This window comes from Mycetomoellerius zeteki, unplaced genomic scaffold (assembly GCF_001594055.1).
Source record: "Mycetomoellerius zeteki isolate Tzet28-1 unplaced genomic scaffold, Tzet1.0 scaffold174, whole genome shotgun sequence".
Taxonomy (NCBI): Eukaryota; Metazoa; Arthropoda; class Insecta; order Hymenoptera; family Formicidae; genus Mycetomoellerius; species Mycetomoellerius zeteki.
In genome coordinates this window covers 1,388,220-1,410,898 of record NW_017256696.1, presented here as the reverse complement: position 1 = coordinate 1,410,898, position 22,679 = coordinate 1,388,220, and the positions used below count along the sequence as shown (strand labels likewise).

The 22,679-nt window shown below is 28.2% G+C and overlaps 2 protein-coding genes across 2 annotated transcripts; one reads left to right on the top strand and one right to left on the bottom strand.

Annotated features, from left to right (window-relative positions):
- Positions 1–2,190: 2,190 nt before the first annotated feature.
- LOC108721582 (rRNA methyltransferase 3, mitochondrial) lies at positions 2,191–4,054 on the top strand. The gene is made up of 4 exons (XM_018446202.1): positions 2,191–2,703; positions 2,786–3,024; positions 3,148–3,303; positions 3,377–4,054. Exons 1-4 carry the CDS (start codon positions 2,375–2,377, stop codon positions 3,973–3,975), a joined length of 1,323 nt encoding a protein of 440 aa, XP_018301704.1. The 5' UTR covers positions 2,191–2,374; the 3' UTR covers positions 3,976–4,054.
- A 2,227-nt stretch (positions 4,055–6,281) lies between these two features.
- Positions 6,282–21,618, bottom strand: LOC108721579 (uncharacterized). Its single transcript, XM_018446199.1, has 11 exons — positions 21,257–21,618; positions 20,429–20,806; positions 19,400–19,622; positions 15,237–15,625; positions 14,421–14,801; positions 13,137–13,341; positions 12,495–12,651; positions 8,666–8,870; positions 7,952–8,332; positions 6,787–6,991; positions 6,282–6,492 (listed from the first exon to the last, which is right to left on the bottom strand). The coding sequence occupies exons 1-11, from the start codon at positions 21,616–21,618 to the stop codon at positions 6,298–6,300; spliced, it is 3,081 nt and encodes a 1,026-aa protein (XP_018301701.1). The 3' UTR covers positions 6,282–6,297.
- Positions 21,619–22,679: the final 1,061 nt, after the last annotated feature.

The following is a 22,679-nucleotide window of genomic DNA, read 5'->3' as shown; positions in this document are numbered from 1 at the left end:
TTAAAGTGATCTTTGCTTTGCTATTATTAACATATAATCCTCTTAATTTCTTCCAAATCTCCTTTTATCCAGGGATTTTTATAGTCACTAAAGATCATAATTATATTAGAAAGAAATTCAATTGAATTTATTATTATGATTCTTTAATCTTCAAGAATATTATATGTGTATTGTCGAATTTCTTATCCAACAATTCCATTACAACCGTAAATGTAACCGAACAATTGTGTATATCACATATGCTACATGATATATATACTATATTTTATATAATTCATTGAAAACTTACGAGAGTCGAATAAACGCTTTCATGAAAGTGTACTTTATTTCCTGAGAACGGTGTTAGAATATTTACAACATGTTGGAATTAATTTTCCTCAATTCCGTCAAATGATAAGATATAATTGCGACATTTTTCATATATCGAGAAAAAACATCAGTTGCGGTAGAACGGACGTACGATAGAATCTACATCGCTTTATTCTTATATTATGTTGTTAATATATAACATCCACTGAAATAGAAAAATTGTGTACGTAATTAATATTCTATATGTACTATATGTAATATCTGTCAAACATGGATTTTGATATTTTATCCTTCAGCAATGAGTTACAAAGTGACTAAACAATGATACTATTGGTATACGTTTTATAAATAGAATTGGATGTGAATTTTACAGTAAATACTATAGGTACTTCGAAAGCATATTTCCCTTAAGGGAGGGCATAGAAACATCTTAGAATATTAATCTTCCTCAATTCCATCAAATGACAAAATTACATCATAATTACAGCATTTTCGTATCAACGGAAAGTATCAGCTGTGCTAGTAATAGTCGCAATAAGTTCTTAATAACTGTCATTAACTTTACCGAGCCATATAGGGTTGCAAAGTTGGCAATTTAACATTACTTAATTTAACATATAGTTATATTATTATCTTACTTTATTTTCTAGATTCTCAAGACATTTTATTCTGCATTTAATGTTTTGCAACAACCTTGAAATTAAAATAATGAAAATTTAAATCCTTATAAAATGCACAATATATTTTACTATTATTATAGTTATTATATGCTACCAAGAATAAATTATTTGTCAAAGTATAAAATTATCATCTAACAAGTAAATAAGGAATATAAATTAGAATAAATAAATAGCATGCTATTTATTTATTTATCGACTATAAATACTGGCATTTACGAGATATTTTAGTTATTAAAGACGATTGGTCTTGAGCAAATTTTTGTGAATGGGACCCTGTCAATGGGACCCCAGGGGCCCGGGAATAATTGAAGAACGACGACATTATCGACAATTAGTAAACATTTGCTATTAACATATAATTTCGATAATATTATTATTAAATGTGTGATTTTTATTATATAAATGCTGTATAAATAAGTACGCATACTTTTAATACTATGATATCTTATATATGTATTGCTGAAAAATTACAATTTCTCTGTGCAGTTATCATTTCTGTTGATAATTAAACTCGAATGATAACATTAAAATTATAAATTTTAAATAAAAATCAAGTATTATAAGTTTTAAACATATATACATGTCTGCGAAATTATTAAATCGTGAAATTAGTACCATATTATCAATTTCTTACTCTTATAATCAATTCAATTTTAACAATCACGCGACTTCCATAAGAATCGACCGTTTTTAATAATATCTTGTCGATGTAAGGAGATAGGAGATCAAATTTGAGTATCAAAATTAGCTCGAAGGGCTCGAAGGGCGGTATTCATAGTCAGATCTTATATTTAAGACCGTCTTAAGTACAGTTTTAAGAAGTCATGAACCAATCAGAAGGCCGTATTAGCAACTTAAGACATTACTTAAGACGGTCTTAACCCCGGATCTACAATAGGGTTTTAAGTCGTAAGAAATTGACCAATCACAGTCGAATTCGAGGAGAATAATCGACTATGATTCGTCCATTTCTTATGGCTTAAGGCTTAAAACTCTATTGTAGATCCGAGGTAAAATAAGAACCGACTATGAATACCGGCCGAAATGTGGCTTAGGAAAACACACGGAAAATTGGGATGATGCGATTTGAGTGCCATTGCGGCAAAAGCTAGAAGTATGTGGTACATTTACATCGAGCCCATTTTGATACTCAAGTTTGATCTCCTTCTATCTCCTTCTTATTATTCCATGGTGCCCAATGTGCTATATGTGAGAACATGCGGTTTTTATTTATTTAGATTTGTTTTATCTTGAATTAGCAACGTGATTAAAGTAGACCATTGTGTCGATAAAACAAAATTAACATAAAATATTATAATATAGTGATTATTAAAGTAAATATCAATGAACAATAGTACACGACATTTGGATTGTTCAAAATAAGAATGTTGTTAAGTGTAGTACAGTTATCACTTAGATCCATTCGTGGCACGAAACTTTTAAGAACAGTCAATTTAAGATCAACAATTAAATGCAAATATAGTACTAAATGGGTTAGTCGAAAACCTGTTGCTATTGTCAATCAAAATGAACTTTTTGATACTGATGATACAACCAAAACTGAGGAGCAAAGAACTCCTAGAACACGTAGAAGGAAATTAAGAATCAATACAGCTGAAAAGGAAGAAAAAAAGAAGCAAAAAGAAAATGAAATTGAAGAAAGTACTACAGAACCAAAATATATAGCCCTTGATCCAGATGATAAACTCATAAGGTATATAATTTTCTGAATAATGCTCAAACGATCTTTAAAAAGTATAATTTTATAAACAATATATACATATTTCATGTTTCAGCTCATTAATGATAGATATTAAGACAAAAAAGAAAAGAGAAAAGAATCGTCAAATGCTATTAGAAGGCCTTCGATTAATTGAAGATGCAATTCAGGCAGGAATAGTACCAAAAGTAATATTTTTCAGCAGATTATCTGACATATTGCCGCTGTCACTTCCGAAGGAAGTGAAACTATATAAAATTCCATATCGTACAATTCAGTTGTGGTCTAATTTAACAACTTCTCCTGGAATAATTGGTAAATATTATAATTTCATAGATCTCGAAAGAGATGACCGACAATTAGCAAAACGAACAATAGTCTATCAAAGTATACACATATCTATATAATTTTAGTTTTTTGTACTATTTTTTGGTACAGGAATTTTCGAAATCCCAGATGTAGATACTAAGGAACCTGCTGAGAATGCTATACCTTTGACTATTATCTGTGATAATATAAGAGAACCAGGAAATTTAGGAACTATTGTAAGAGCAGCTGCTGCTGTTGGTTGCGAAAAATTATTGTTAATGAAAGGTATTTTACACCATTATCAATTGACTAATTCCATAGTATACAGTTTTTCATTAATCAGATTTTTGTACTTTAGGATGTGTGGATTTATGGGAGCCCAAAGTTTTGCGTAGTGCTATAGGTGCACATTTTCGTTTACCAATATTTACATCTATTTCATGGGATGAAATTCCAACGTTAATAAGTGACGAATCTGCAATTTTTCTAGCAGACAACAATATAGCATATGAAAATGTTTTGACAGATTTTAAAATGAATCCAGACACAAATGAAGACTCTTTTATCGAAGTTAATGATAATTGTGTGAAACAAGATAATCTAGATGCGCATAATGAACAAACTAAAGATAATATGATAAACCAAGTAATAGATCAAACTAAGACATATAAATCAACTGCAAAAACTAAATTGCTAGTAAAACAGTTAGTATCTCAACTTCCAGTTAAACCTTATTATGCATTAGATTTTACAAAAAGAGAAATGGTACTTATTATTGGTGGAGAAACCGAGGGTATAAGTCTCGAATCATGTAAATTATTACGTTCAAGAAATTGCACTCGTGTTAATATACCATTGACTAATGGTATTGACAGCTTAAATGTTGGTGTAGCTGTTGGTATTGTTACATTTGAAATGAAAAGACAATTTGTAACTCGTAAAATTGAAGATGAATAAAATTATTCTTAAATGTGTACAGATAATGTTTTTCAACCAATTACTATTATGATTACTATTATTATTATTAATAAAAATATCCACACAAAAGGTTCTGTATTGTTTCCTTTCATAACTATTCTGTTTATTATAATATTATTTCTTTTTGTAATTAATAATCATAAATGTATGGAAATTCATCGTAAATTTAGGTTTTGATATTTCTGATAATATTTCGGGTGTTACTGTATTAATATTTTGGCACATATAACTTTTAGGATTTATCACAGCTTCTTGAATTAATTTTTATACAGAAATAAAATTACTGTCAAAATATGTTTTTCATTTATTTTTGCTTCAAAGCCAATTTTGAGAACTTCATTCAAGGGAAACCATTTCATTAATATTTTTTTTTATATTAGTGAAAAAGTTCATTAATGTTGCATCTTTTACTCTATCCTGTATGGTTTTTATTATTTATGAGAAATAGAACTTTATTATGTTCATCTCGTGTACTTTCCCCAACTTTACGATAAAATATATTTTTGAATGGTACAATATATCATGATAGATCATGCATGACAAATAACAATAAATTTTCATTCGTAATATAATAATATGATGAGAAATCTGCATTTACTTTTGTTGTTGCAAATTTGTAATAGATTACAAAACATTTCCTGTAATTCTACGATAAGATATGTTCTGAATCACAATTGATTACGAGAAAAAAATTTTAATATAAGCTCTCTATTCATTGATAAATTCCATCAAAATTATAAAGATAATTATAAGATTTCTATCGTATTCCAACAAATGAATTCGCTTTCAATAGACAATGTAAGAAAAAGATGGGAAGCGATAACACATATTTCCGAGTACATTTTTTTTGAAATACAAAAGTGAAGCCATAGGTTACCATAGGAAATGATTTTTTATAAATATTATATTTTCGTAATTCTATTCCTATTGTTTTCTATCTTTTATAATCGGCAAATTCGAAGAAGTATATGTCTATGTAAAAAAATTTATCGACATTTTTGCGCTATAATAAAGTGTGTGTCTGAGAAGGATATTTCAGTCGCACCCTCAATTGGTGCACGCTTCTATTGATTTTTATTACTTGATTTAAATATAATCGTTCCAAGTAGTTGGGCTCAATAATACTATCGATTTCAGTTAACCAAGTCACATTCATAATACACATACATGCACACATAATATGTACATATCTAACAGCAATTTAGAGAGCAGTTTATAATTTCCATAATCATACGACGATAGAATGATAGGTTTGAGAGCGATTGATAATCTTATCGATTATAGACAACATAAATTGACATTTTGTGTGCTATACGTTCAACATAATTGTAATTAATATTGCATTCGTTTTTTCTGTTGTAATGTATATCTAGGATGTGAGAGAATAGATTACAGTTATTTACCTTGATCCTGATTACATCCTAGGATTAATAGAAATTTAGTTGGAATTAAGTTACTCTGGGTGTATTCCGAATTACGCACAAAGCGCATGATGCATCATTTGTCCTTGTTGTTCAACGAAAAATAAAGAAGGATAAAATGATATGTGCTTCATGTATAATTCGAAACGCACCCAATACTTTATTTCTATCATAGAGAGGTAATTATTAATAATAAATTATTAATAATTTTGGTAATAAATAATGTCGCCTGCAATAGATCGAAGGTAACGTGTAAAAAGACATCATATTTTTTAAATTCAAAAAAACAATGAATGTTTGATTTAAAATGATATCTGCTCGTATATTAAAAACACATTACATGTATTACATTGTGTTACATGTATACATTTAGTATATATTTCGTATTTAGTACGTGCGTACGTGCGTGTCTATCTTCGTGTGCTACTATTCGAATAATTGGAATAAGCCAAAAAAGAATAAAGATTATCAGAAATAAAAATGCGTATAAGTAAACAAAAATTATATAAGATTTAGAATCGCTAATTTATCACAAACTATACTGAAAAAGCTATATCTATTACATTGAACTATACTCAAAACTAAACTATTCTCAATACTAAAGTATATAAACTCTAAATTATACTCGAAACTATATATACTCAAAATTATACTTTATGCATCATGCTCAAACATATACTCTTTTGGCTATTTATAACTTCATTTTTGTAACATGTTAAATGCTGAATATGAAGTTTTTAAAATCTGAAAGAAAAATATAAAAAATATTAATATACATAGAAGATGATGCATTTATGTAAAAAATTCTGATTGTATTTTCGTACGTACGCAACAAACATCAATATTACCACAAATCGCGTATCTTCATATTTGATACATACTATATCAAATATTTATTTGGACACCAAATAATACTAACATTGTTGTAAGACTGAATGGATAAAGTTATCAAGAAGCTGCTAGTCAACTTTACAGGAATTGTGCTACGTATCATGATCATCAACAATCCTTTCTTTTCATTGATCGATAGTAATGGCCAATCCATACGATAGATAGCGTCTGCTATGCTCGTACTCTGTTAACATTAATACAAATAGAGTTATTATTACATAATAATATCGAACAGTCTTAATGATATTATTATAGTCTTATACACAAGCGTACACGCATGTGCATGCATTAAATACATTCTTACTGTATTCAAGTATAAAATAGTTCAAATTTGTTCTAGACATATAATTTGTTAGATTATTTTGCAAACCCTTGTAAAAAAATTAAGTTTTTCAAAAGTACCCGCCATTTTCTATTAACTTACAAAATCGATAAACTACATCTATTTCGTATAGATTATAGCGTATATGATAGTTACTTTAAGCATGACTTCGTTTCCAGACCAGCAGTAAACGAAGATTTGTACAAACATGCAAATGGTATATACTAATAAAGATACAGCTGCAGACAGTTCCTTAATGTGCATTGACAAGTAATACACACTTGTACATAATACCAGTATACTACTAAAGAACTGAACAAAGAGAACTTGGTTGAATGTGACATTTACCGCTTTGGCGTATCTGTAATGGTGTCTATGTTAGCCGTGTACTATACTGCATATGAGTATAAAACAATCACTAATGCTCTCATGCATTATTTATGCAAACTTAAGAATTACTTCACCTTTATCCGGGAAAAAATGTTTTATATATAATGATATATAAAACATTCTTTCCCGAGTAGGAAGTACTTTTTCCAACACCGCGAAATTACTGTACAAGGATTGTCCCCGGATTTTTTACATAAACTTTAACAGTATACTCTATGAACTGAAATAAGAAAAATATATTGTATAAACATATAATTCCTGAAATTCTTTATTAAAAAGTTATGAAAAGTTAACAAAAGTATGAAATGTGTAAGAAATAATTTTTACTTTTACATGTCAAAATGCCATTCGCCCAAATTAATGAAAGAGCAAACTTTTACAGAGAGGTTTCTTCTATCCTTCTCTAAAAAGGCGATAAATTCAGAATTACATCGATATCAAGCTTGTACTGATATAGACAGACCGCAGTTTGAAGTGCAACATTAGGTTAATTATTTCGTACACATTCTATACTTTGTTATAGCTTTTGCTAAAGCATTTTAGGAACTTTATATATATATAATACTTTTTTTTATCTTAAATCATAGAACATACCATTAAACTTTGTATGAAAAATCCGGGAACACAATATAATTAAATCACTTTGAGACTATATATATGTCCTACTTCTGAGCTTGTAAAAATTATCTATTAATTTTAAACAAAATTTTAAACAAAATTAGTTCAATTATTTTTAAATAATTTTCCATTATAAATACTAATGTTACCTTAATGAATAATAGCAGTTTTTAAATGTAATGATTAAATGCATGTATGTACATATACTCGCGCGCGGTATGTATATATATATATAACGTATGTGTATGTATATGTGTATATATATATAACGTAACATATATATAGCGTAAAAACGGATTCTTACGTAACTTACTTGTAAATGCTGAGATGATGATGTATGCACTCTGACAGTGTTGTTTTGTCTTCATTCGACAAAAAGCTTTCACGTCCCAGATATTTAATTGTTTTATTAATTATTAATTTGTGTAGACGACTTTCGAGTATTTCAAACTGAGCACACGTTTGTAAAATCAATCCAAAGACTAAGGTTTCCGTGCCAACATTTATTACGGTGGCAAAAATTAAAGTTATAATCTGATGAATAGATATAATCCAAAACGTCGTAGATACATTGTAATTACATGGCAGCCATATTCGATAAGGCAGGTGACCTTGCATAACGTTTAATACTGATCCTATTGTAGTGCCTGTAACGGAACTTGTTGCTAAAAGTGAGTATTTTATCGAGTATGATCTGCAAACGTAAGCCGAGATGAAATTTTATAAAAACTTTTATCCATTTATTTATGTTTTTAATTTAATGAAATTTATAATCATAAGATTTATAATTACTGTACTATATTTAATTATTTTGTACATGTGTTGTGCAAATTATTACTATATAATTTAAAATGATATTGGAATAGGAAACTCCTTCAACTATATATATAAAAGTTTGTTAGACAGAATAGAAAATTACTACATTTTTATGTAAAAATGCAAGTATGCCCTAAAATGTAAGATCAACAAAATGTTTTAAGTTATAATATTTTAATATTGGGACGTTTTAAGAAAGATATGAACTCACCTGATGAAATTATCAAATTTTGTTTGTATAGCTACTTCATCCTCGTCTCGAGGTTTATATGGTGCTTTCAATAATATTTGCACTAAGTTGATGATCTCGTTTCGACGTACCACAACGACAGTCGCTTTACAACAAACGGCAACAATGCTCAAAAACGTTAGAGTATTAGTAGCAAAATCATCGACATTATTGACAACAAGAATTATATCCATAAATTGAGTTAATAGTAAAAAATATTCCGAAGATATTATCATAAAGGTAAATATATTATACAGAAGCTTGGCACCATTTGATGACCATTTAACAGGTCGCCATATACCGCCAATGGTGTATATAAAAAAATTTAGAGAAAGTATTTGCATGTTTGGATCTCTTTCCAAACAACTTATCGAATATTGTACAGAAGTATAGCTTCTTTTTACATGTAAAGTATCTAAAAATGTGGTTTAAAACATTTTGAAAATTATATTTTCTGAAATATATTAATTAAATCTGAATATATTATGTTTGAGAAAAATTAAATTTATGTTTTATATTTAGTATATCTAAAAGTAATATAATATTTTATAAAAAATAAATTGTGCTATTAATAAATACTACAAATTAATGTTTAAATCATACACTGATTTGCAATTGCGACTGTCCACTTGCAACAAATTTTATTTATTTAACTTACAAACTTGGATACAATGACATCACGAATTGCGGATAACTTTTACTTATTCACAGTACAGTGTATGATTCGTGTGAATACAACTGCAAAAATAGTATTTATGAATATTTACTGCGCACCTTTTTCGGAATATCTTCTTAGAATTTTAGCTAGTAATAACAGTATTAACAAATACTAATTAACAAATACTAATGTAATATGTTATTTTAAATTTTATTTAAATATGTTATATTAAATTTTATTTTAATGTAATCGAGAGCACGCATCTTACGATAGACTACGTACAGTTTATTCTTCAATGTCTTGTCAACCGCAGTATCATCATTTATTATGGAGTGCATGTCTTTTGCGTTCTTGTGAATAATAAATATAATAACCGTTAATTGTAAAAGTTTTCCTATTTCCAACCATCGAGGGGCATCGTCCTTCACGGTCAAGCATATTATTTCCTGTTGAATAAAATATTTGTATGTTTTCATATTTATCGGAAGTACAAGGAATATCATATTTTCCGCAAAGCCTTTCATTTTATTACGTATGAGTGCGAGACCCAGTATAGCGATAAAAGTGATGTGTAATAAACTTCTAATAGATTTCTTGAATTATTTCTCTGTGTATGACAAGTATCTACAAAGTATGACAAGTGTTCGGGAAAATGTATATAACAATCTTACATGTATGTTTACAACGTACACGTATATTTCGAATTGTGCATTGATTTCCTAATGTAAGAATTTAATTAGAAATTAAATATGGTGAGTATAGCTTAATCATAGCTAATCGTAGCAAAAATGATATTGTCTATTTTTTTACATCATCTATTTTAGAGCTGGAAATGAAGTCACATTTTTGATCAATATATTTGTCGATATTTTCAATTTATAGTATGACTTGTAGGTAAATTTAACTGTATTATCGGGAATCAGGGTTGGTAAATACTAATGTTTTTTTTTAAGAATAAAACGTATTGTGTTTCTTCTTAAATATGTTTTTAATGCTTCAAATATGTTTTAAACAGTACTATAAAAAAAATATTTAAAACATTAAAAACATCAATTTAGCATGTTTTAAACTGTTTAAAACACGTTTAAAACATGTTTTTTACCAACTCTGTCGGGAATAGATACACGAACGGAATCCATGTACTGATGTAAGAGAATTAACTCTTTCATATCAGTACATTTTTTTATAACAAGGACGTTCGAAGAAATATATATCTATTACTATATATATAGAAAAAATTTATTGATATTTTTGTGCTATAATATCAGATGTGTCTGAGAAGGTTATTTCATTCGCACCCTCAATTCGTGCGTCCCTCTATTGATTTCTATTACTTGATTTATATCTCTAATAAATCCAAGTAGCTGGGCCCACTGTTACTATCGATTTCCATTAATCAAGTCACGTATGTAGGTACAAAAAACATTTGCATATACACGTACACATATCTAACAATAATTTAGAGATTATAATTTCCGTAATCATATGACGAATGATAGATTAGAGGGCGATAATTTCGTCTATTGTGGACAATATAAATTAACATTTTAATTATGTGCTATACGTTCAACATAATTGTAATTAACATTGCTTTCTTTTTATCTGTTGAAAGATATCTGTGAGAAGAAATTACGGAATACAAGCTGTTATTTATCTTGAGAATTTAACATTTATTATATTTAGAATTTAGATTTCATTTACAGACCATCAATAATTATAATTTTGTACGAACATAGAAATGATATACCAACAAGGTTACAATTCCGGATTCTGAAATATGTGTCGACGTGTGAAATACATTTAGTACATAGTATTAAGATTTAAAAATAATATATGGAGAGCATCTGATTACGTCCCCCCCCCCTTTCTAGATTAATAGATATTTAATAAATCACTGTAACTTATTTCTGTTACTACATGGCAAAGAGACAATTAATTCCACTTACTGACGAATTTGTAATATATTTTGCGGTAGATTATATATGTACATCAGTTTTCTCAGCTTCAACAAAATTTGTATAACTTTATTGCCATTAATTGCATTCATTAGTCATTAAACGTCGAATCGGCGGTGAAATTATATCCATGATATTTCCTTCCATCATGATCACATCGATATCGATTCAATATCAATTCAACGAGTCATTACTCTCTGCAGGATATTTATGTTTATTTAAGGCATTTACGCGAACACATTGTTGTTGATATTCATGCACATTATTTTCCGCTTTATGTAAATACTATAATTAGATAAATATTTAACTTGCAATGATTTGGAGTCTTTTACAGTTTTTTTACACATTATCGATAACATCATAGGATGAAATATTTGTATGACTTTTCATGTTATCTGTAACAATTCAACGCAAGATCGTATTTTCTGCGAATAATGAATTTGTATTATTGCATAAAATATAAGTACAATGTGACGAGAAAGGTAACGCACACAATGTGTCTAAATACTTCCCAAGCTAACTCTTCGTATATTCGCTTGCCAAGTATATGATGAGTGAATTGAAAAACACTGAATTACTTCTACATATAAAAGATGTCATCCGCAAAAGAATGTCGAAGGTAGAAAACGTATAAAAAGAAATTATATTTTTTAAATTCAATTAATATTCCATTTAATATGATTTCTGCTTTTATCTTAAAATACATTATTGTATTACATTGTGTTACACGTATACGTTTAGTATGTACGTGCGTATGTGCGCGCCTGTCCCCGCGTGTACCAATATTCGAATAATTGGAATAAGGAATAATGTTAGAAGTAAAAATACGTAAATAAAATTATAAGATTTAAAATATTGCTAATTTATCAAAACTGTACCAAAAAAAATTATACTATAATAAAAACTATATTGTACTCAAAACTGCACTCAAAATTATACTGCAGTATACATCATTTTCGTATATACTCTTGATTATAAATACTTTACTTTTGTAAAACGTTAAATGCTGAATATGACGTTTTCAGGATCTGAAAGTAAAATAAGAAAAACATTGATATACGCAGAAGATTATACATTTATGTGAAATCCGATTGTATTTTCGTACGTACGCGACAAATATCGATAATATCAAACAGCATATCTTCACATTTTTGACATACTTATGTCAAATATTTATTTTGACACCAAATGATACTAACGTTGCTATAAGACTGAAGGGATAAAGTTATCAAGAAGCTGCTTGTGAACTTTACAGGAATTGTGCTGCGTATCATGATCATCAATAATCCTTTCTTTTCGTTGATTGATAATAATGGCCAATTCATATGATATACAGCGTCTGCTATGCTCATACTCTATTAACATAATGTAAATAAAGTTATTATTACATAATAATATCGAATAATATTAATGATATTATTATGTAAGTCTTATACACGAACGTGCACGCACGTTTACGCATTATATTAAATATAATTCATATATTAAAAAATGGATATTCTTATATCGCAATCGAGTTCAGAATAGTTCACATTTGTTGGAAACATCATATTCGTTGTCCCAGTAAGCAATAAACATTTTAGAACATTTCAACAACATTGCAGCAACGTTGTAACATTAATATAATGTTCCATTGCTGTATCCATTATTAATGTAACATTGCTAAAATGTTTCAAAATGTTTCTTGCTTACTGGGATATCTTGTAAAATCTTACAATTAGTTGAGTTGTACAAAAACATCCGCCATTATTTTCAATTAACTCACAAAATCAATAGTAAGATGCATCTTTTTTTTATGGATACTATTTTGAATGGATTATAGAGTATACATGATAATTACTTTAAATATGACTTCGTTTCCGGACCAGCAGTAAAAGTAGATTTGTACAAACATGCAAATGGTATATACTAAAAAAGATATAGTTGCAGAAAGTTCTTTCATATGTGTTGACAAGTAATACACACTTGTACATAATACCAGTATACTACTAAAGAATTGAACGAAGAGCACTTGGTTGAATATGACGTTTACCGCTTTGGCGTATCTGGAATGGTTTCATGTTAGTTCTGCATTGTATGAGCAGGATTGGGAAAGTTGCTTTACAAATTATTTATATATAAGTTACATTAGGTATATTATAGGAACTGAGTACAATAAGATAGGATATTTTTTTATTATATTTTATTATTTCCATTCAATTTTGTATTGCTTTTGGTACTCAATTTCTATAACAAACGCTTATAAGATAACCTAAAAGGATAACTTAAATTATAATATAATTTATATTATACATATCTTGACCTGACCTTGAGGACGCTACTCAAGGTCAAACAGATATGATCAGTAAACAGACCTTTTTAAATCCTACAACTTTTGTCTGAATTATTTTTCCCAAAAATGCTTTGTTTTCAAAATATTTTACCGGCCTGGGGCTTTTTACTCACCCTGCATATATGTACATATATATATATATATATATACACACACAGGATGTCCGGTAAGTTTTGACAAAGTGCTCATGTGTAAATAGAGCGGACTAAACTGAGTCGAAAAGTCCTCTACTAGTTTGCAATTATCGTAATATTTTTTTTTAGTTACCCAGTGAGAAGAATATCTAAAAATGAAGTAAAACAATTTTAAGATACCTTTAAGATACCTTTAAGAGTTCTTTACGAAACACCTTTAAGATATTTTTATAAAGAATCATAAAGAAAACCGAAAGAAATCATAAAGTTGTCTTGTGCATAGATTTTACCCGTTTATTTGACAATTTTTAGAAAATAATATCTCGTTCATTATCGTTAAAATTGCAAAATGGTAAAGGACTTTTCGACTCAGTTTAGTCTATCTACATACGAGCGCTTTGTTAAAACTTACTGGACACCCTGTACATAAAATACATATCTATTTAAAGAAGAGATTATATGCATATATATATAAAAATGGATTCTTAAGCTAGATCTACAATTGCATAAACGTAGTTATAAGTGGTTGTACTTGTAAGAATTCATCAATCACAGTCGGGTATTCTTTTTGCACTCAATTGTGATTGATCAATTTTTACAACTACAACCACTTACAATTGCGTTTACGCAATTGTAGATCGGGCTTTAAGTGACTTACTTGTAAATGCTGAGATGATGACGTATGCACTCCGACAGATCTGCTTCGTTTTCATTTAACAAACAGCTTGCATGTCCCAGATATTTAACTGTTTTATTAATTATTAATTTATGAAGACGACTTTCCAATATTTCAAACTGGGCACATGTTTGTAAAATCAATCCAAAGACTAGGGTTTCCGTGCCAACATTTATCATAGTGGCAAAAATTGTAGTTACCATTTGATGAATGGATATAGTCCAAAACATCATAGACACATTGTAATTACATGGCAGCCATATTCGATAAGGCATGTGACCTTGCATAACGTTTAATACAAATCCTATTGTACCGCCTGTAACGGAACTTGTTGCTAAAAGTGAGTATTTTATCGAGCATGATCTGCAAACGTAGAACCGAGATGAAACTTTATATAAACTTTATCATCATTTATATTTTCAATTTAACGAAATTTATAATCATAAAATGTACTGCATTATATTTAATTATTTTGTACATGTGATGTGTGAATTATTACTATAATTTAAAATAATATTGGAATAGAAAACTTTTTCAACTAAAAATTAATTAGACAGAGAATAAAATGTTATTATGTTTTTATGTAAAAATATAAGAATATTTTGAAATATATGATCTACAAAACATAGTAAAAAATAAAGAACTTATAATTTGTTGTAGAAACAACTAGTGTTGATAAAATTTGTACGATTTAGAAATAGTACGTGCTGAACGCATACGAATTGAATTATTGCATAAATATTTTAAATAATAATAATATTTTAATATGGGGACATTTTAATAAAGATATGAACTCACCTGATGAATTTATCAAATTTTGTTTGTATTGCTACTTCATCTTCGTCTCGAGGTTTGTATGGTGCTTTCAGCAATACTTGCACTAAATTGATGATCGCATTCCGACGTACCACAACGACAGTGGTTTTACAACAAACAGCAACAATACTCAAAAGTATTAGAGTATTACTAGCAAAATCATCGACATTATTAACAACAAAAATTATGTCCATAAATTGAGTTAACAGCAAAAAATATTCCGAAGATACTATAATAAAGGTAAATATATTATACAGCAGTTTGGCACCATTTGATGACCACTCAACAGGTCGCCATATACCGCCAATGGTGTACATTAAAAAATTTAGAGAAAATATTTGCATATTTAGATTCGCTTCCTTTCCAAAAAACTTATCGAATTGTTGTGCAAAAGTATAGCTTCTTTCTACGTATAAAGTATCTAAAAAAGTGGTTTAAAATATTTTGAAAATTATCTGAATATCTTTTCTGAAATATATTAATTATAAATCCGAATATATTTATATGTTTAAAAAAATTGAATTTAATTTAGAAGATAATATAACATTTTATAATAGTATATATATATAACATTTTATATAGAATAATAGGTTATGCTTTTAGTAAATACTACAAATTAATGTTTAAATTACACACTGAATACCAAATGCGACTATCCGCTTCCAATCAATTTTGTTTCACTTACAAATTGCGTCCAATAATATCGCTGATTGAGAATCGGACTTTATTTAATTGCAGTAGGTATAGTTCATGATTTGTGTGAATACGACTACAAAAGTAGTATTTATAAATATTTATTGTGCACCTTTTTCGAAAAATATCACTTCTTAGAATTTTATCTAGTGATAAGAGAATTAACAAATACTAACTGATATAATATATTATTTTATTATTGTGTCATTAAATTTCACTTAAATGTAACCGAGCACGTCTTGCGATAGACTATGTAAGTATGATATTATAGATTTACATTTTTCAACGTCTTGTCAATCATCAATTACAGTTATTAAAAAGTCGACATGAAGTCGTTTAATTATTTGTTATGGGGAGTATGTTCTTTTCCGTCTTTATGAATAATGTAGTAACCGTAACTGTAAAAGTTTTCTTACTTCCACCCATCGAGGGATGTCCTCCTTCACGGTCACGCATATTGTCCTGCTGAATAAAATATTTGCATATTTTCATCGGAAGTACTTAGAAAGAATATCATATTTTCTGCAAAGTCTCTCATTTTATTACATAAAAATGCAGGACCCAGAATGGTAATAAAAGTGTGTAATTAAAGTATGATTATTTGTCAAGATACTTCTTTGTATATCTGCACAGTATAGCAAGAATTCGCGAAAATACATATGTATATATATTAATCGCGTATACATAGACATATATTTCATACTGTGCATTGATTTTCTAATGTAGGAATTTAATTAGGAATTAAATATTGTGAGTATGGCAAATGTTACTATGCATTTTTTTACACCATCTATTTTAGAGCTGGAACTAAAGTAGAGTCACATTCTTGATTTAATAGGTTTATTTACCGATTTTCTCTATAGTTTTCTTTATAGTTCAATTTGTAGTATGACTTGCATGTATATATAATATAATTGTGTTATCGAGAATAGACACACAAATGAAATCCATGTACTAATATAAGAGAATTAATATATATTATGATATACATATTTAAATTTTGTTTGAATTAAGTATAAATAACAAATATCCTTAATATACAATATATTATTGCCATTTAAATTCTAAAAACGAATATATAAAATAATTATAAATTATAAATAAAAATATTCCTTATTTAAATAAAGGTATAAATAATACAGCAAAGTTGCAATGCACTCCTGCGAATAGAAAAAATTTTCTGTTATGATTTAATGATAAAATACGTTCGTTTTAATAATACATGAGTATAATGACTTTTTCTATAAGATATTTTTTTTTGTAGGCTGATACATTCACATTCCTTTATTGTAAATATATAATTGATTATGAGAACAAGTTTTAATATATTACTCATTGATTTTCATTAAAACGATAAAGAAAAATAAGTTATTATAAGATTTCTATCGTACTCCAACGATTGAATTCGCTTTCATCAGATAATAAAAGAAAACAACAGGAAACGGTAATACTTCGTTTGGAGTATAAGAAGTGAAACCATAGGTTACAATAGGAAACAATAAGACTTTTTAAATAAATACTATATTTTTTTCATAATTATATTCTTATCTATTACTATATGTAGAAAAATATTACCGATACTTTTACGTTATAATCAGTGTCTGAGAATGTATCTGAGAATGTTATTTCATTCACGCTCTCAATTTGTGCGGTCCTCTATTGATTTCTGTTACTTAATTTATATTGCTAATCGTTCCAAGTACGATCCACTGTTACTGTCGATTTCAATTGGTCAAGTCACGTGCATATAAAACACATGTATATACACATATATATACATATCTAATAGCAATTTAGAGAACAGTTATAATTTCCATAATCATACGATGAATGATTTGAAGGCAATTGATAATTTCATCGATTGTGGATAATAATTGACGTTTTACTTGCTACATGTTTGACATAATTATAATAATTAATATTGTATTCATTTTACCTGTTATAAGATATATCTATAAGAAGAAATTGTGGAATACAAATCATTAAGCGTTCATTAGCCATTCATTACTCAACGAGAAATGACTGTTAATGAGACGTCAAATTGGCATCGAATTAATTTCGAAATCGTCATTTCTCGCTGGATAGTTGTTCATTAGTAAGTTGTTTATTACGACGCACATTATTTTCTGGTGTGTGTGTGTGTGTGTGTGTGTGTGTGAATGCTTTAATTTTAAATGTCATTTTACTTGCAATAATCAGGAAATTTTTTACAATTTTTAACACATTATCATTTTTTTATCAAGTGAAATGTTTGTATGTTTTTTCATATAATCAACATTTAATGCTCATTTCCTGCTTATGAAAAATTTGTCTTATTATACATATTATAAAAGTATTATATAAGAAAATGTAACGAAAAAATTAACATGTCTAAATATTTTCCAACTTAACTCTATTCGTACATTCACTTATGTACCAACTATAATAAGTGAGTTGGAAAAGTGTTGATTACTTCTAATGCGCTCGCAAAAGAATGTAACGTACAAAAACAGGTTACAATTTTTACATTCATTTAACATCCGATTCAAAACGATTTCTGTTTGTATATTAAAACACATTATTGTATACGTATTCCATATGTTACGTGTATATATTTAGTATGTGCGTGCGTGCATGTGTGTGTTTATCTGTGTGTGCTAGTATTCGAATAATTGGTATAAGGAACAAGGCCGGAAATAAATACGTGAGGAAGCGAAAGTTAATAAGATTTAAAGTCGCTAATTTATCAAAAACTACATCATTATCATATTCAAACAATTTTTGGTTATTTATTATACTTTACTTTTGTAAAACGTTAAATGCTGAATATGATGTCTTCAAGATCTGAAAGAAAAATAGAAAAAACATTGACGTACATGGAAGATTATGCATTTATTATAAAAAATTCCGACTGTATTTTCGTACATACGCGACAAATATTGTTAATATCAAATCTTCATATTTTATGCGAATCTTCATATTTTTGACATACTATATCAAATATTTATTTTGACACCAAACGATACTAACATTACTGTAAGACTGAAGGGATAAAGTTATCAAAAAGCTGCTAGTGAACTTTACAGGAATTGTGCTACGTATCATGATCATCAATAGTCCTTTTTTTTCATTGATCGATAGTAATGGCCAATCCATACGATATATAGCGTCCGCTATACTCATACTCTATTAACATAATATAGAGTTATTTTTACATAATAATAATACGAACATTATCGAATCTTAATGATGTTATTATAGTTTTATACACGCGCGTTTACGCGTGTATAATATATGCATTAAATATATTCTTATTGTATAAAATAGTTCAAATTTATTGCGGACAAATCATTTATTAGATTATTTTGCAAACTTTTATAAAAAAAATTAGGTTGTTCAAAAATACCCGCCATTTTCCATTAACTCATAAAATCGATTAGGTACATCTACAATATTTCGTATGGATTTATTACAGCGCACATGATAGTTACTTTAAGCATGACTTCGTTTCCGGACCAGCAGTAAACGAAGATTTGTACAAACATGCAAATGGTATATACTAATAAGGGTGCAGCTGCAGATAGTTCCTTGATATGCATTGACAAGTAATACACACTCGTACATAATACCAGTATACTACTAAAAAACTGAACGAAAAGCACTTGGTTGAATATGATGTTTACCGTTTTGGCGTATCTGTAATGGTTTCACGTTAGTCATTTCAGATGAGTAAAACAATTGCTACTTTAATGTACAGTTTTATAATATTCCTAATTAACAATTGTATGAAAATTTTAGTATGCGTAATTTACTGAAACAAGAACTACTTGGTCCTTAGAAGATGGTATTTTTTCCTAGAAAATTTACTACGAAATGAATACACAAAATGTCTTCGGATTTTCCGAAAATAAACTTTAACAGTGTATTTTATGAACTGAAATAAGAAAAAATATATAAATACATTAGTTCCTATAAAAGGCTTTATAATTTTTATAGCGAGATGTCTTATTCTCGTAAAAAAGGCGAAATTTAAAATTGCATCGATATCAGACTTGTATGGGCTGACAGCACTTTGAAATACAGAATCAGGAAAAATTGTTTCTTACATATTTCATATTTTTGTTATAATTTCTTAGGACCTATGTTTATATAAAAATTTTGTCTTATTTTAGGTTATAGAAGGTACTGTTAAAGTTTGTACAGAAAATCTAGGGGGGGGCCACTTTGTATAATAATCACTTTGAGAATGTTTTGTATTCGCTTTTGTAACAATTGTCTATTTATAGTTCCAAATAAGAATAGTCGAATTATTTTTTGATTTTGAACAACTTTCCGTCATAAACAATTTATTCTAATAAATAATAGTTATTTAAGCATCCATATTCATACATACACACACACGCGCACGCGCGCGCGCATGTGCGTATTTGATACACATATACGAATATAGAGCAAATTGAATATAATATATAAACATAAAGACGGATTCTTATGTGACTTACTTGTAAATCCTGAGATGATGGCGTATGCATTCCGATATCCATGTTTTATCTTCATTCGACAAAGAGCGTGCATGTCCGAGATATTTAACTGTCTTTTTAATTATGAACTTGTGAAGACGACTTTTGAAAATTTCAAGCTGAGCACACGTTTGTAAAATCAATCCGAAAACTAAGGTTTCCGTGCCAACATTTATCATCGTAGCAAAAATTATAGTTAAGATCTGATGAACGGATATAATCCAAAACGTAGATACATTGTAATTATATGGCAGCCATATTCGATAAGGCAGGTGACCTTGCATAGCGTTTAATACTGATCCTATTGTAGTGCCTGTAACGGAACTTGTTGCTAAAAGTGAATATTTTATCGAGCATGATCTGCAAACGTAGAACTGAGATGAAATTTTATATAAACTTTTATTACCATTTATTTATACTTTTAATTTAATAAAATTTATATTCATAAGATTTATAATTACTGTGTTATATTTAATTATTTTGTACATGTGTTATGCGAATTATTACTATATAATTTAAAATGATATTGGAATAGGAAATTTCTTCAACTAAAAGTTTGTTAATTAGACAGAATAGAAAATTACTACATTTTTATGTAAAAATGCAAGTATGCCCTAAAATATAATATCAACAAAATGTAGTAAAAGATAAAAGACACATAATTTGTTATAAAAACGATTAGTGCAGATAAAATTGGTACGATTCAGAAATAGTACGTGCTGAATGCATTATACAAATTGAATTATTACATAAATATTTTAAGTTATAATATTTTAATATTGGGACGTTTTAAGAAAGATATGAACTCACCTGATGAATTTATCAAATTTTGTTTGTATAGCTACTTCATCCTCGTCTCGAGGTTTATATGGTGCTTTCAATAATATTTGCACTAAGTTGATGATCTCGTTTCGACGTACCACAACGACAGTCGCTTTACAACATACGGCAACAATAGTTAGGAACATTAGAGTATTAGTGGCAAAATCGTCGATATTATCGACAATAAGAACTATATCCATAAATTGAGTTAACACCAAAAAGTATTCCGAAGATATTATAATAAAGGTAAATACATTATACAGCAGCTTAGCACCATTTGATGACCACTCAACAGGTCGCCATATACCGCCAACGGTGTATATAAAAAAATTTAAAGAAAGCATTTGCATATTTGAATCGCTTCCTTTCCAAATAACTTATCGAAATATTGTACAAAAGTATAATTTCTTTCTATCTGTAAAGTATCTAAAAAAGTGGTTTAAAACGTGTTGCGAAAATTATCTTTTTTTAAATTTCTGAAATATATTAATTAAATCTGAGTATATCATGATTAAGAAAAATTGAATGTAATATAGAAAGTTGTATAATATTTAATGAAGTAACATATGCTTTTACTGAATATAAAGTACTACAAATTAATATTTAAATCTCACACACACTGAATGCCGAATGCAACTGTCCAATTGGAACAAATTTTATTTATTTGACATACATATTGCATATAATTGCTTGCGCGGATTGTGAATCGGATGACCTTATTTAATTATGATACAGAGTATGATTTGTATGAACACAACTACAAAAATAGTATTTATAAATATTTTGTGCGCACCTTTTTCGGAAAATATCACTTTTTAGAATTTTAGCTAGTTATAATAGGATTAACAAATACTAGCACTGCTATAATATGTTATTTTATTATTGTGTCAATAAATTTCATTTAAATGTAATCGAGCATGTCTTGCGATAGACTATGTATAGTTTACATTCTTCACCATCTTGTCAACCCTAGTACTATCAATTACGGTCATTAAAAAATCGACATGATGTCATTTAATCATTTATTACGAAGTGCATGTTCTTTTCCGCACTCATGAATAGTGTAGTAACTCTAATTGTAAAAATTTTCCTACTTGCAACCATCGAGGGATATTGCGGTCCTTTACAGTCACGTATATTATTACGTTTCTGTTGAATAAAATTTTCATGTCCATCGGAATTACAAGGAAAAAAATATCGTATTTCCCACAAAGTCTCTCACTTTATTATATAAAAATACAGACCTAGTGTAGCGATAAAAGTGATGTGTAATAAACTTAGGATATATTCTTCATATTACTTATCTATATATCTGCAAAGTATGGCAAATGTGCGGGAAATAGGTATCCATATATCTCATACGCGACATATTACAAGTATAGACTGAGAAATTATTTTTTTCTTACTTTAG

Excerpts from the sequence above, each read along its gene's own strand:
- LOC108721582 (XM_018446202.1), top strand. The coding sequence starts at position 2,375 with ATGTTGTTAAGTGTAGTACAGTTATCACTTAGATCCATTCGTGGCACG. Across the intron at positions 2,704-2,785 it reads CCAGATGATAAACTCATAAG|CTCATTAATGATAGATATTA; the intron begins GTATATAATTTT and ends TTCATGTTTCAG. Across the intron at positions 3,025-3,147 it reads AACTTCTCCTGGAATAATTG|GAATTTTCGAAATCCCAGAT; the intron begins GTAAATATTATA and ends TTTTTGGTACAG.
- LOC108721579 (XM_018446199.1), bottom strand. The coding sequence starts at position 21,618 with ATGCAAATGCTTTCTTTAAATTTTTTTATATACACCGTTGGCGGTATA. Across the intron at positions 20,807-21,256 it reads AAATTTGATAAATTCATCAG|ATCATGCTCGATAAAATATT; the intron begins GTGAGTTCATAT and ends CTACGTTTGCAG. Across the intron at positions 8,871-12,494 it reads CCTTCAGTCTTATAGCAACG|TAATTCTTGTTGTCAATAAT; the intron begins TTAGTATCATTT and ends AATTTATGGATA.